Source organism: Sinocyclocheilus rhinocerous, unplaced genomic scaffold (assembly GCF_001515625.1).
Source record: "Sinocyclocheilus rhinocerous isolate Xijiao unplaced genomic scaffold, SAMN03320098_v1.1 scaffold1243, whole genome shotgun sequence".
Classification (NCBI taxonomy): Eukaryota; Metazoa; Chordata; class Actinopteri; order Cypriniformes; family Cyprinidae; genus Sinocyclocheilus; species Sinocyclocheilus rhinocerous.
The window spans coordinates 718,476-733,377 of record NW_015626033.1 but is presented as its reverse complement, the minus strand read 5'-3'; the positions used below and the strand labels follow the sequence as shown (position 1 = coordinate 733,377).

Below are 14,902 nucleotides of genomic sequence, written 5' to 3'. Positions count from 1 at the left end.
ACACACACACACACACACACACACACACACACACACAGTCTGTAAGCTGTGTAGCTGAGCTCATTCAGCAACAGAAAAGTCTGTTTATCTACTATCAGAAGGCATTCAGCATGTATGGCTGCAGAGGCGGAGATTATTTATTTCTCTGAAAAGCGCAGTAGCATCAGACATCCATATGTCTGACTGTTATGTTGCCCTGTTTAATCAAACGCGTTATTTTAGAGATCATACAGTGCAATGACTTATCAGCATGCTTCTGGATAGTTTCACATCTCATCTTTTATTAATGTATTAATGCTTTCCATGTCTCAAGGTGGTTTTTGAACAAACTATTATACTATGTTTAATTTAGCCATTTTATTTTTATGTGCCGTTTAGAGGAAGTTCTGTCAAACTTTTTAGATAAAGAAAAATAATAAAAAGTATATTAGTATATAATCATATTATTATTATTATTATTGTATCTCATTTTTATTATTATTATTGAACTTTATATCTCACAATGTGGCTTTATTTCTTATTTTAAACTAAAATTAAACTTTCTTATTTTAAATTTTATTTTATTTTTATACTTGTAAGTTTTTATATGCTGGAAATGGGCATAAAAATAGACTACAATAATAGACAGACATGGGGAAAAATATTTAAATAATGTTACAGCAGTCCATAGAAGATGTCCAAACATATGAGAAAATCTTTATAGATCATATATGCATCAGATGGTCTGCCTTAAGGATGGTTCCTCATAGATTTTGAGAAGAAAATTGTATTATTAATTAGTTGGTGAAAAGAATACAATAAAATAAATGAGAGTCAGTTGCAGTTACCAAAAACCAGAATGAAGCATCTTAGAGCTTCTGTGTGGTTCTTCAGATTTCTATTAAAAGCTTTTTGCAGGACATCCTGCACATTGATGTGTATAGTGGTCATTAGCCTTTGTGCGTGTGTAAATGCTTTTTCTAGTTTTGGCAGTTGCCAGAATGAGACTAAAGAAAGAAATAAATGAGCTTCAGATCAGACTAAACTGACACTGCAGACTATCTGAAGTGCAGACTATCAGGATTACATCAAAACAGTAACTGATATCTTTTAGTAGGACTCTTTAGATGCTCAGACACTTAGCTGTTTTGCTCTGAATTTACAACACTTTTTTAAGTGTGATTTGTAAGCTATTTCTTCACAATTAGTGCATAATTAGACACAAATGTGTTGTTGGTAGATTATTAGCTTTTCTAAATTCATTAATTTCATCAAATCAGTCTTTTTAGTCCATTAGAATTGAAAAAATCCCTTATATTTTTGAAGACAAAAGCAAAGATATGAAGACCCCATGCGTCAGCATAAATCATACAAGCGTTGTGACTGAGCAGTGGTTTTCAGATCAGGGGTAAGTGGAGCTTCTCCAGCACTGGTGTTTCTGGTTGCTAGGTAACAGTTAATGTAGACCAAAAATGGCTGTCTCATTTGTGTCTGTGATGGACTAGATATTTCATTGTAGGGTTTAAAAGCCAAGGGTTGTTGTTTTGTCGGTGTTTAATTTCTGTAATGCAAATCAAAATGCTAATAGGGCGATTCCAGTATTAGTTAGTAACATTAGCGACTGTTGTGCATTGTTTGTGACACTTTTTTGTACCCAGACTGAATACATTTGCGCACATGAAGGTGCCTGCCTTTTGGGCGTGTGTACATGTAGTCACATGTCTATATTATTTTGCAATTATGTAGTCGCAATATATCTTATGGCATAAGACTGTTAAAAAATTACAAACTGAATGATAAAAAAAATAAACCGGATGTCTGAGGGATCCTGTTGTGTTATCCCTGTCCTGCTGCTGGATAACAGAGAGAGAGAGAGAGGGAGCAGGATAAGCCAGAATGGTCATAGGATAAGAGGTCTTCTCTGTTACCACAAATCCCAGATTACATCCAAACGGGACAATGCCATGGCTGGACACCGATCTGTCATGAGGACACGCCCACACACTCGCAGAGGTCTGTAGCTCATCTGGTTTGTCTATGTACTAAAGCAAGCAAAGAATTTATTTAATTGAATCCCTCATTCGTTTGCTACTATCTGGGCCAGTGGAGTATTAGCAAGCCACTCCAGCTCTGCCAGACATGATATCTTAATTAGAACGTAAATCCCTGGCCTATAGGAGTCATCCAGCGTTCGGCCTCAACCAGCTGAGAGGACAACAAAGCAGATGGCATTTCTCTAATGTGTGTGTGTGTGCTTTCTGTCTAAAGCAGACCACTATTTGACAGCGAGAACATGCTTTCAAAAGGCCTCTGGTATGCAGAATGGTGGCAGTAATAACACATGTACCATGTACTAAAATGTAATTTATTCCTGTGATGCAAAGCTGAATTTTCAGTAGCCATTACTGCAGTGTCACATGATCCTTCAGAAATCATTCTAATATGCTGATTTGCTGCTCAAAAAACATTTTTTATTATAATCAAAAAAATACTTAAAAAAAAAAAAACAATGCAAATGTCTTTCCTGTCACCTTGCTGAATAAAAGTATTAATTTCTTTTAAAGCATTATTGAAATGGTTGTGCTGCTTAATATTTTTGAGGAAACCATGATTAATTTCTTCAGGATTCTTTGATGAATAGAAAGTTAAAAAAGAACAGCATTTATTTGAAATGGAAATATTTTGCAAGATTATAAATTTCTTTACTGTCACTTTAGATCAACATAATGCATTCTTGCTGAATAAAAGTATTATTTTAAAAAATATCTTACTGACCCCAAACTACTGAACAGCAAAGTATGTGTTTGAATCCAATAGAGGTCCAGAGCTGATGCAACTTGAATGAAGAACGGCGTTTCAATTTGCACTGCAATGGGCTCTAACTGTTTAAGATACAGTTATAAAATGCAATAATCTCTTGCCATTGTTAAAATTTATAAATTAGAATCCATAACACAGACAATGATGTATTATGTGTAATGCATGAAAATAAGTAAATCATGGTTATATCTTATGCCACTGTAAAAATGAAAAGATACTAAAAGCAATAGGCCTATATGCAGTTGCCCAGACTGAATCACTAACCTGTTGCTTATTCAAGTAACTTCATCTATATGTGACTCTGGACCACAAAACCAGTCATAAGTAGCACGGTATATTTGTAGCAATAGCCAAAAATACATTATATGGGTCAAAATTATCGATTTTTCTTCTATGCCAAAAATCATTTGGATATTAATTAAAGATCATGTTCCATGAAGATATTTTGTCAATTTCCTACCGTAAATATATCAAAACTGAATTTTTGATTAGTAATATGCATTGCTAAGGACTACATTTGGACAACTTTAAAGGTGATTTTCTCAACATTTAGATTTTGTTGCACATTTTCAAATAGTTGTATCTTGACCAAATATTGTCCTATATCCTAACAAACCATACATCAATGGAAAGCTTATTTATTCAGCTTTCAGATGATCTCAGTTTATCAAAAGAATTGACCCTTATGACTGGTTTTGTGGTCCAGGGTCACATATATATTTTCAAAGTCTTTCTCTTGTGAAGGGGTTAGAGGAGGAACTGTATTTAGAGTTCTTGCAGGGACCTTTTGGGTTCAGGTTTGTACGTATCTCTGAGAACTGCCCTAAAGTGTACCTAGAGGTTTTCCAGAAGATTCTGAGGACAATCTGAGGAACTAGTGCCTCAAGTACTTATTAAAAAAAAAAAAAGATTTTCACAGGGATGGTTAAACTGCACGTGTAAACACTTGCTACCTTTCATCTTCACTCTGACATCTGTATAGACAAGCTTCTTCACTTGTCACTAATGCGCTGACATTATCATTAATATCATTGATGATATCATTAATGTTTATGTTTTATATGTTGTGTATTTTATGTTATTCATGTTATATTATTGTTTTTAAATATTCCTGTATCTAAATAGTAGAACATGGCGCTAGCAACACCAAGGCCATAGGTTTTATTCTTAGGGAACACACGTATATCTTAAATGTAACGTACCTTGAAAGTCACTTTGGATAAAAGCATCAGCTAAATGCAGAAATGTCACTATTTTATAGGTGAATGCAAAGTTATGCTAACTTTATTTCGGAGGAGGCTAAAATGAAGAATTTAAAGGATTTATGGGTTATCAAGCCTGGTTTGTGTGTCTGTATGTTGTATCAGAGAACAAGCAGATAACAGAACTCTTTGTATGAGTGTCACTCCTTATCTTTACTCTCTCTCTTTCTCTCTCTCAGCCGTTCAGGGATAGCGGTGTCAGGCGTTACATTATGTGTGCAATCCTTATTATTCAGCTCGTGCGTGCTCCATCCCGGGCTCGCGCTTTGCCATGACGCAGTGTAAAAGCGAGGAGCGGAACGAACGAATCTCCTCACTTTATTTCCGCGATAACTACCATGCCTAAATGTCTCATTTTGTTTTTAAGCAGGGACCATAGTTGTTTGAAAACAATTTGACAATGTGAAATGACGGTTATTTTAAGAGTAATGGATTGTTGGACAACACAACCTCCCTTACAAAGTCCATGTTTTTAAAGTCATTTTTTATTAACAAGAGACTTGGAATGATATCAAAAGCCATGCATTATTTACTGGGTGACTTAGTAGAAAAATATTCCCTATGTTGAGGTTACAGTATGTCATAGTGTATGAAATATTCACAGAACTCTGAATATTTCAGCACTGCTGCTCATCCAATGGTTTTCCCAAATCCTGTCTCCATGGCGCATATGCATGGGGTCGCAAATCCTTTGTTTTTAGTTATTTTAGTGGTCGGCGTTAAAAACTGTAATGAGATAGATTAAATTGTCGCTTTAATCGTTTTACTGCGTCTACCTCTCATTATGGCCAACTGTCACGCCATTACTGTATGGCGTTAACCTGCTCGAGCCTATGGATAATTGATTAACACTGTTGCCAAACACTCTAAAATCCTCCGCCTGGATTAAAATAGGCTGGATATCTTTGTGTGGTCTATTTTTGACAATCTGTCATTCTAATGTGACTGTGCTCAATCGCTTTACATTGCAAAAAAAGATAAGTCATTGCATGAAGACAAAGTTATTATATAATAACATTTTGTTCATTGGCATTGATTTCCATGTCATACACAATATGAGTTCAGGATGCCAGTTTAAACACGTTAAACGCATGCATGTATATTTTTTTATTAATAGATGAGGTGTATTATAATCCTTCCTATGGGCATTCTGATTCCGAAGCGCATCATGACAACAGCTCCCTATTGCTGACACAAAAGAAGAACAAGTTCCTGAACCTGCCTGGATCCTCCTTCATATAAAACATGCAAAAAGCACTTTTAGTTGAACTTGTGCATCTGTGAAAATAATATCAGGCCCTTCCGTCAGACTGAACATTACCTTTGAAACGAGGCATGCCTTAATGGGACAGGACACTTCCAACCACCTATCATTTAAGCGTGCACAAGACGAACTGCTGCGTGATTTTAAAACAGAGGACAGGTGTACTGAAAACTGGACCTACTTACCAGGATATCATATCCATATTATATACGCATCATTTGCAAGGTTTAGGTTAAGATGTGTTAACCATGGTGCCAATTCATCCTTATAGGTATTTCATGCATGACAAGATTTCAGACATTTTCAGCACATTTGTGTCTACATCCTGATAGTTTTTTTTTCTTCTTCCTGACGAAATGTGCATGTTGTAATTTTTGACAGTTTATAGCCTACTGGTAGTAAAATTTTTGTTTTAATGTATTTATTTGTGTAGAATAGTATTGCATGTCGCATGGCATTTTCATTTTTGTTTTACTTTTTAATGAGAGCATTTTCTTCATTAAAGTTCTTTTAAAAAGTCTATAGTGATACAGTGATCACGTTTTTCGCACTTTATTTCTGAGGTCCTTAACATGCGTCACAGAAATGTTATAGCTTCATTTGGAGGCACGTTTTTGAAACATAAATCATGTTTTTTATTTTTTATTTTTAGTTTTTAAAACATCTTTCAAAGGTGTAACTTTTGAATAGGCAATCATTTGTAATTATTTATACTGCATATGCTTTTCATAGAAAGTCTTACTAATGTCTTTCAGTGCGTTCTGTATTTTAACAGACACTCTTTCCTATCGTTTTATCGACGACTCAGAGGGGGTTGCTTCCGGATTTCTAGCAAATGACAACATTACATTCAGCGTCTCTGAGCACAAACGTAAAGGTCAAAATGACGCTTTGACGTTTTCAGTGAAAGGCGCTGTTGCGCTCTGGGTGGTGCTGAAATCTGGTGCTGCTTCACGCGTGATTGGCAAAACTGACAGTGATTGACGTGTGTCCATGGCAACCAGGCAGCCAATCTGACAAGTCCAATAGCATATCGGCAGCAAGGGGCTAAATGTTCTTTTATTTTGCTCCTCAGAAAACACCTTGCTTCCAGTTTTTTATGCTCACACTCAATCAAAGAAAAGATTTTGCCGTTCAGGCTGCTTGTGCCTGCCGCACGGCATCGCTCCTCAGCTCGTTTTGTGACACGGCTGTTAACTTTATCCGTTTTCTGACAGACTCGCTGAACAAAAAGACGGGCGAGACAGTCGAGGAGCAACACCAGACAGGAGGACCAAAAGAAGAGAGAGATTGCAGTCTCCATGTTCCAGCTGCCCATCTTGAATTTCAGCCCCCAGCAGGTCGCGGGGGTCTGCGAGACGCTCGAGGAGAGCGGCGACGTGGAGAGGCTCGGCCGCTTCCTCTGGTCACTCCCGGTGGCGCCGTCCGCCTGCGAAGTCCTCGGGAAGAACGAGTCTGTCCTGCGCGCGCGCGCGGTCGTGGCCTTTCACGGGGGTAACTTCCGCGAGCTCTACCAAATACTAGAGAACCACAAATTCACCAAGGACTCACACGGCTCGAGGAGAGCGGCGACGTGGAGGGACTCGGCCGCTTCCTCTGGTCGCTCCCGGTGGCGCCGTCCGCCTGCGAAGTCCTCGGGAAGAACGAGTCTGTCCTGCGCGCGCGGGCGGTCGTGGCCTTTCACGCGGGAAACTTCCGCGAGCTCTACCACGTACTAGAGAACCACAAATTCACAAAGGACTCACACGCTAAGCTGCAGGCGCTCTGGCTCGAGGCGCACTACCAGGAGGCTGAGAAACTTCGTGGGCGTCCCTTAGGACCCGTGGACAAGTACCGCGTCCGAAAGAAGTTTCCACTGCCTCGGACGATATGGGACGGCGAACAGAAAACGCACTGCTTCAAGGAGAGGACGCGGCATCTCTTGAGAGAGTGGTACCTGCAGGACCCTTACCCGAACCCGAGCAAAAAAAGAGAGCTGGCGCAGGCGACTGGACTCACACCCACACAAGTGGGCAACTGGTTTAAAAACCGGAGGCAGAGAGACCGAGCGGCAGCGGCCAAGAACAGGTATATAGAGATCTCCACTGAACTGCATAAAGGCGTTAATCATGTGCATATCATGTTTCCTTTTATTATTTATACTGTCATTATCTTTATTTATTATTATCTTTAAAAAATCTTTGGACTTTCTTGCGTAATTTAACTTAAAATTAATGTCCAAATCGATTAGTTGATGGCAAAGCTCCTTTTGTTCACATAAATGTACTAATTATTTTACATATCTCTGCTGATGCATGAGGTTTCATGCTGGGATGATTTATGATTATAAAAATACTACATAATCGATATAATAACAAATATAGCCTAAATATATTTTCTCTGGGTTAGGAAGCTTAAAAAACCCGCTTAAACAGATAGTTAAATTGACAGCATGCTTTAAATTATGTAATAATTGTGTATATTGTATATGTAAACAGTCACCATTTGATTTTAGCTCATGCAAATGCACTTACAACCTCAAATGTTTTTGACGGCGTTAACAGCATATCATCGTCAAACGATTTTTGTAGTTTCCCATACTCGAATAAGAGGTGTAAATGGTGTGTTTAATAAATATAGTTTGACAAAATCTTAATCCAAGACTGATTAACTTAACCAGAAATTTCAGTAATTTATGCATCAGAGAGATGAGGACATTTCTTTTATATCCACTGTCTCCACTGTAAGCTGTGAATGTCGATGTATCCTCGTTGACATTTTGTCTCTTTTCACCCCTGCAGGCTACAGCAGCAGGTTCTGTCCGGTGACTCGGTCCGATCGCTGGGGGATGATGACACCACAGTGGACCGCCTGGGTCCCGCCTCAAGCCCAGAAGTCAGTCTCTCGAGCAAGGCCGCCACCTCCGCCATCTCCATCACCTCCAGCGACAGTGAATGTGACATCTAACGTGACAGGCTTCAAAAGAGCAAACAGGAGAACTGTAAGAGACAATCTAACAACAACAAAACTTTAGTGCCTGCAACCGGCCCAGAGAGAGGCTAAAATGAAGGATGGAAAAAAGCGTCACAATTTCATTTTCCATTCGTTGATGTGATCAACAAAATGCGCAGTGCTTCTCATGAAGACAGTTTTCGAAAAAATCTTCTGAGGACCGAACCTATTGTTGTATGTTTGCGTGCTTTATCATCAAAAGACTGAATAATGTTTTAATGTTCACTTGTCTTTTTTAATATATAAACGATGTTTATTTACTTATTTAAAATATCATCGGCCCTTAGGCCCTTTATTTGTGTGCTTTTTTATTACCATTTTTGTTGTGCGTAATGCTGCGCGTCGTGAAATTTCTGGAAAAAATAACCATGATTTAAAAAAAATTAAAAATAAAATTAAGTAACGATCGCAAAGTCACAACGGTATTTTCTTTGCGACATTTATTCCAGTGTTTCCGGTGTAAAATTGAGCCATGCAATGTTTTATTTCATGATTATATTTAATGTGTCTACCCGAAAGTAAAAAAAAAAATGTGAATGTTATATCCTGCAGAACAGATTTAGAACAGACGGGGATCAAATATGTTGCATGTTTTAATGCCTCTCTGCCAGCTCAATCTCTCTCACACTCGAGCAGTAATTGGCTAAAATGCTTCGCGTGGTGTAATGCGCTCTGACAGCGCAGGGTCAGCGAAAGGCCGAGACGCTCTCCCGGATGTCAACACAACCCAAGCTGTGATCTCCTGTTTAAATAGAACCTTCTAGTGGCCCAAGCAAGCTGCAGAAAATTCATTTGTCAAAGGTGGATGATAAATTAATACTTTTTTATTGTTTTTCATTTTACTATAATTTTCTTTCGATTCAAAATTGTTTATATTTATTTAATAGGCTATGTAATTCACAACATGACTATAATTCACACGTGGTTAATCTAGTGGGTTAATACCTTGTGGCATTAAGATCAGCATAAATCGATTGTTAGACTATAATCATCACAACTTAGTGCTTAATTTTTTTTCTCATTACTCGGAGAGATTTTTCTTCTTTGTCAAGTGCCAGAGAACGATAAAAGGTTTTTAAATCCTTCCAAATTTTTATTTTTATTTGGAAGAATACATGTTTGTAAATATTTCATAATATTTTAAAAGCACGGCCACGCTATTCTTAACCTTCAAATCTATTTAAGGTGTTTATGTCGCAAATGAGTGAAGGAGCAGGCGCAAAAACACAGCGCCTCTGTTTCCCAACTGCTTGAGGGGTTCACGGCGCGCACCTGGGTTTAACCCGCGCTATTCATTAACGCTCCCAATAAAAAGCACAAGCTGTATTTTTCAATCTTCTTTCAGTCTGAACAACGGCGGGGCCAAACCAAGTGTACCTTCCTAGAAAAAAGGAGAAAATAGGAGCAAAAGCAAGGGAAGGGAAAGGAGCACGGCTTTATTTAAACCTGGATAGAGAATGGTGGAAAATTTCCGTTTCTTTTGAGCGCTGGGGAGTGCAAGGTGGGACGATGAAAAAGTCTTTTTAGCAGTCAATAAGGTTGTCAAATTGGTCAACGGTAATCAGCACTAATGACGAGTTGGAGAGGGCCGAGCTAACAAAGAAGCACCCCGCCTCCCCCTCCCCAAAGCCTCAGCATGAAAACTCTCTGCCCGGGTTGCCAGAGGTATACAGAAATCCAAACTTTTTTTCATTTGTGTGAGTGAGTGTGTGGCGTTCTGGGGCATTTACTTGAGGAGTTCGCTGTCTACATATATGGTTCTAAAAACAATAATAAAAAGACAAGATACCTAATTTTTACATCACAAATAGATTCCTTTTGATGCCACAAAGAGCGTGAGAATTAAGTTACTCGGGAAATAAAAACCAAATTCCTTTATCATTTTGCAAGTGGAGAGAAAATGCTCAAATAAGCCTTAAAATACGCTATTTAAAACAACGTTTAATTAAGTATGGGTTTGAAAAGGATGTGTATGCACATTCATTCGTATACCTATTATTGCTGCCTGTAGGGATGGTTATTAAAAAAAATAAAAGTCTTCTAAATTCCTCTCAGTTAAAGAGGATTTCTCCAGTATTTGCATTTGTGTTAGTCTGTCAGTGTGTAAAGAGCTGTGAATGGAGCATAACAATTTGCAACTGCACTTTTTAAAATCAAAACACTACACACAAATAGGACGGTGCATGTTAACGCCATGTGTACTTCAAGCAAACAGCAAACATCTATTGCAAAAAAAAAAAAAAACGATCAGAAGCAAGCTTCTTCTTGGAGAACTTATCTAGCTAAGTATCCTTTTTGCTTTTAAATGCAAATGTACTCTGAACTCTGTTACACTTATATGGTATTAATTAATCACGATATGGATTAATCGCTTCTACGTGTATTATTCCCATACATGTAAGCCACAATGGATAAAAGCGTCTAATAAAAAATAGAAATAAAGAGCAAACACAATCTTTACCCTTTAGCATATAGGCCTACTAAGTTATAGGAAATGTATAGGGTTCTTATGTGTGCGTTTGTCTTTGGTCATAAATACATGCTTACATTGTAGAATGTGTCTAATACACCTTTGCTTCTTGCGTTTATATATTTATTCAGCTTTCACAACTGGATATTTTTCTTTTTGTTTTTGACTGCGACCTCTGGTGGTCAAATGTGGCGTGGCATGACTCCCAGCTCAGTGGCCTTTTTACCTGGACAGATGCCTACATCATCATATTGAAACAAATACCAGAAGTCAAGAATCATAACTCGGCTCTGTAAAAATTCGTAATGTGTATAAACTAAAAATGTGTGTTTATCTATTTAGCATGGCGTTAGGCGCTTTCTTCCAAAGCCACTTACAAAAAGTAGCCTAGTTCATTATAAAAGTGCCACAATACAAAGTTTTCAGATTTCTTTAGAAAATATGACCTAGAACGGAGAAAGCTGTTTCATGGGCAAGTGTGTTAGTTACTGTATGGGTGAAGTGTGCACGGAAGAGTTGCGCCAAGAAATTATGCTGGTCTATTTACATTTGAAAGATCATTCGGCTATTTGAGGTAGCTATACAGACAGACTAAATCGTGTTCTAAACCTACATGGACGTCTACAGACTCTGGATGTCCCAGAAATTCTCACACTAAAATGTTCTGCGTTTTAAGTCATTAACAGAATCGCACTCATTGAAAGAGGCGCCATTCAGCACCGTGGACAGCTACACAACAGGAACACTCTTCTCGCCCATAATTAACACTTTTCTCGCCTTGCGTTCTATATATTTATTTGAACGGCATATTATCATTTTAAATCTACTTCATGATCCTAAGCAAACGTAAAGTCTGTTCGTAAATAAAATTCTATCATAATTTACTCAACTTCACGTCGTTCCAAACATGTATGACGTTCTTTCTTCTGCTAAACACTAAAGACGATTTTGAGGAATGCTTCATCTGTTTTTGACCATAGAAGTCAGTGGGGTCCAAAACAACACTGGACCATTATTGACATTCCTTGTATGTGAAAAGCACTGAGACATTTATCTAAACATCCTTTTTTGAAAACTGTTTGGGTGAAACTATACCTTTATTGCTAGGCTATATGATAAATCTCCATCAACATTTACTGTAAAATACTAAATCAATTTATTTTGAGTATTTATTCGGTCACTTTAAATCTAATTACTGAAACTATGAATCATAATAGAAATAGAAATTACAGAAATTATTTTTGTGAAAAGGTAGATAAGTCGAAACAAAGATGTTGTTATAGAATAACAATGAAAGCATTTTAACCGTTAGAGATGAACAAATCATCAAAATGGATTTTCACAATTAAGTTTTTCACGGTGAAGTTTTTCCACGTCGCACAAAGTTCCTGAACATTTCCTAATTATAAATAGGCCTACTCATTTGAAGTTCTTAATGGCAAAAATGTAAGTTCAACTGTCTGTTTCTGGTCTGATCTTTACAGACAAATCAATAATCAGAGTGTGTTGTCGTCTATCTTAGTTTGTCTCGATTCAAAACTCCATTTCGACCGCGGCCTCTTACAACTTCAAACAAGAACCGTCCTTAAAGAAAACGAATGCGAATTGAAATCCATGTGCAATGATGGAGACATGTATTAGAGATAAATACCTACATGTTGTTTTGACAGATGGTTGTCGTCACTTGCAGTCAGAAAACATGTAGTAGACAAATAATGTCAGATAAGAGCGGTCAGAAGAAAACTAGCATGAGCGTTATTGAAAAGCGATAGTGAGCCAGTAATTGTGCTCGATCTGAAGCTTTAGTCTCGGATCTTAACAGCTTCTCAATACACTAGAGTTTCTTGGGCAAGACCGTGAGCATTTTAACCGAACACGATCATCTCATCTCATTGCTCTTCAGTTAACATGTCGATTAGCAGTATTTTTACTGCAGGAACAATCCATCTGGATCAGCCCAGTGAAACAGGCACAATGCTGGCAACTCAAAAACACCTTAACGTAGGCTACGTGATAACCGTCGTACGTCTGAGTTCTCTGAAGTAACCGTAAGTAGCCCACACATAATCCTGCAGGTCAACTAAACTTTATACACTCTATAAAATGTGACAATACCAGAATACTTCTTATTTTGACTTAAAACATAGATATGTTAAATAAATGCATAATCTAGGCCTACAATGGATGAACAATGAATTAGTCTAATAGATAAAGGCCTAGGCTAGCGCAGCTGGTACATATGGGTGTCATACATGCTATATTGGAGTGGAGATGTTTTGTTTATGGGGAAATGAAGATGAAGGCTCTAGACCAGTGCTTCCCAAACTGTGGGCCGCGGCCCCCCGGTGGGCCGTAGCGGTTTTTTTTTTTACAGGGGGGGGGGGGTCGTGGAGCTTTTGCTATGTTTTTTGGGGGCCTTACCCCTCTGAAGTTTGGGAAGCTCTGCTCTAGACTCTGTTTTCTAGAAAACGCTGTTTTATTCAACATCAAGTATGTCGACATATTGAGATCACGTCAGTGTCATACAAATTACCACGTTACTGAAATGAAAACAGATTAGTTTGCGGAATTAAACGCTGTATAAAACTTTCTAATGAGTAGATGAGAGTGCGTTGACAAGTGTAGTATTTTTATAATGCAATACCTCATATCAGTCGCTAGGGGGAGACAAATACCAAATACATGCTCTTCTTGACACAGTAGTTCATATCTAGCCAGTCTACAGTTCATTCTCCAATATCACAACTTTTATGCTTTGCCATTAAAGAACTTATGCACATACAGCATTCACAGAAATGTGTGCAACCGCTCTGTAATTGTTTGTATATCTAAGGTGTTTTGCTTTGTTGTTTCTTGTATGTCTTGTTTTTCTATTATTGCCGCTACGCATGAAATTACCTTCTTTGCATTAATCATAGCCCTATTTCTCCCGTAGTCTCTCTTCATTTGAGTATTTTAAAGATATATATTAACTTACTTTATTTATTTATTTTTTTACATATAATCTGTTGTTTTCTGTGAAATAGAATAACAAATGTCCAAACACTTGCTTGTGTTTTGTGGTGCCTAAAATTACCACCAGAGGGCAGAAGAGACACTGTGGTAAATAACCCTGCAGCCACAGTAATTATGATTCTTTCCAGCTTCTGCTAATGAGATAATGAGTCAAGACCACAGAGTCAATGTGTTAGCAAAACAAAGTGTACAAGGCATGTGTGTGATGGACAAATAAGGGAACAGTGTGTGTGGATACTCTTAAATCCCCTCCTGTTTTATCAGGAAAATAGATCAGTCTGCTCTGGAAGTCTCTTCACTGAAATTTTATATGTTGATGTTTAAATAAATTCACTGATAGCCAATGGATCTTTAAGTTAAATAACTAGCTACATAATTGATCACAGAAATGTTCGCATAGCTAAAGAGTAAAGTGAAAAGAGAAGAAAAAGATGAGAGAAGAGAGAGAAACCCTTTTGTAATGCCTGTTGGGGAACTGTTTTGTGTAGTGTGTCCAATTCTCCCGCTGATATCTGGACTTTACCGGAATTCCATAATCAATGTGAATCTAGATCACTGTGATCCAGAGAGACAAAAATTGCCACTGGAATGTCAGCCAGCAGCAGCATGCCAGAGAAACCTGGATTAGACTACAAAATGAGGGTGTGTGTGGTGTGTGTCTAAGGTTTTGGACTATACCACATTGATCTCATTGTAGTAATTATACCCCAAAAAGAGAATGCTCCAAGTCCCAATGAAAAACAGGAAGCTATCATATTTCTGTTTTCATTTCCTGAGTTTTTTCTTTAATGGAGTCATCTAGAGTTTTATCCTGTTCTCTCTCTCCCTCTCTGGGGAGTGAAACTTTGGCTTAATGCTTCCAAGCCTGAAAGAGCTGCCAAAATTAATTCTAGTTTTTGTGATAGGGCTTGTTTTTAAAGATGCATCTTTTTAATGCAAAGATGCTATAAAGAACTGATATTAATTTTAAAAAAATGTTTTTTTTGTAACATTATTAAATGTATTTATTATTATTATTATTATTATTATTATTATAGTTGTTGTTATAAAATATTTCATATTTATTTATTTAACAAAACAAAAGGACATACAAAAATAAAA

General features: G+C 37.6%; 2 protein-coding genes across 2 annotated transcripts in view; both read left to right on the top strand.

The window, feature by feature from the left end:
- The window catches only part of ppm1aa (protein phosphatase, Mg2+/Mn2+ dependent, 1Aa), a 40,451-nt gene extending 33,852 nt beyond the window's left edge, over window positions 1-6,599 (top strand). Inside the window, exon 6 of the mRNA XM_016511001.1 lies at window positions 6,543-6,599. Coding sequence (XP_016366487.1) covers window positions 6,543-6,551 — 9 coding nt within the window. The 3' untranslated portion in view covers window positions 6,552-6,599. The remainder of the gene's footprint in view (window positions 1-6,542) is intronic.
- A 3-nt stretch (window positions 6,600-6,602) lies between these two features.
- Window positions 6,603-8,574, top strand: six6a (SIX homeobox 6a). The gene is made up of 3 exons (XM_016511020.1): window positions 6,603-6,782; window positions 6,974-7,392; window positions 8,106-8,574. The coding sequence occupies exons 1-3, from the start codon at window positions 6,627-6,629 to the stop codon at window positions 8,269-8,271; spliced, it is 741 nt and encodes a 246-aa protein (XP_016366506.1). The 5' UTR covers window positions 6,603-6,626; the 3' UTR covers window positions 8,272-8,574.
- The last annotated feature ends 6,328 nt before the right edge of the window (window positions 8,575-14,902 follow it).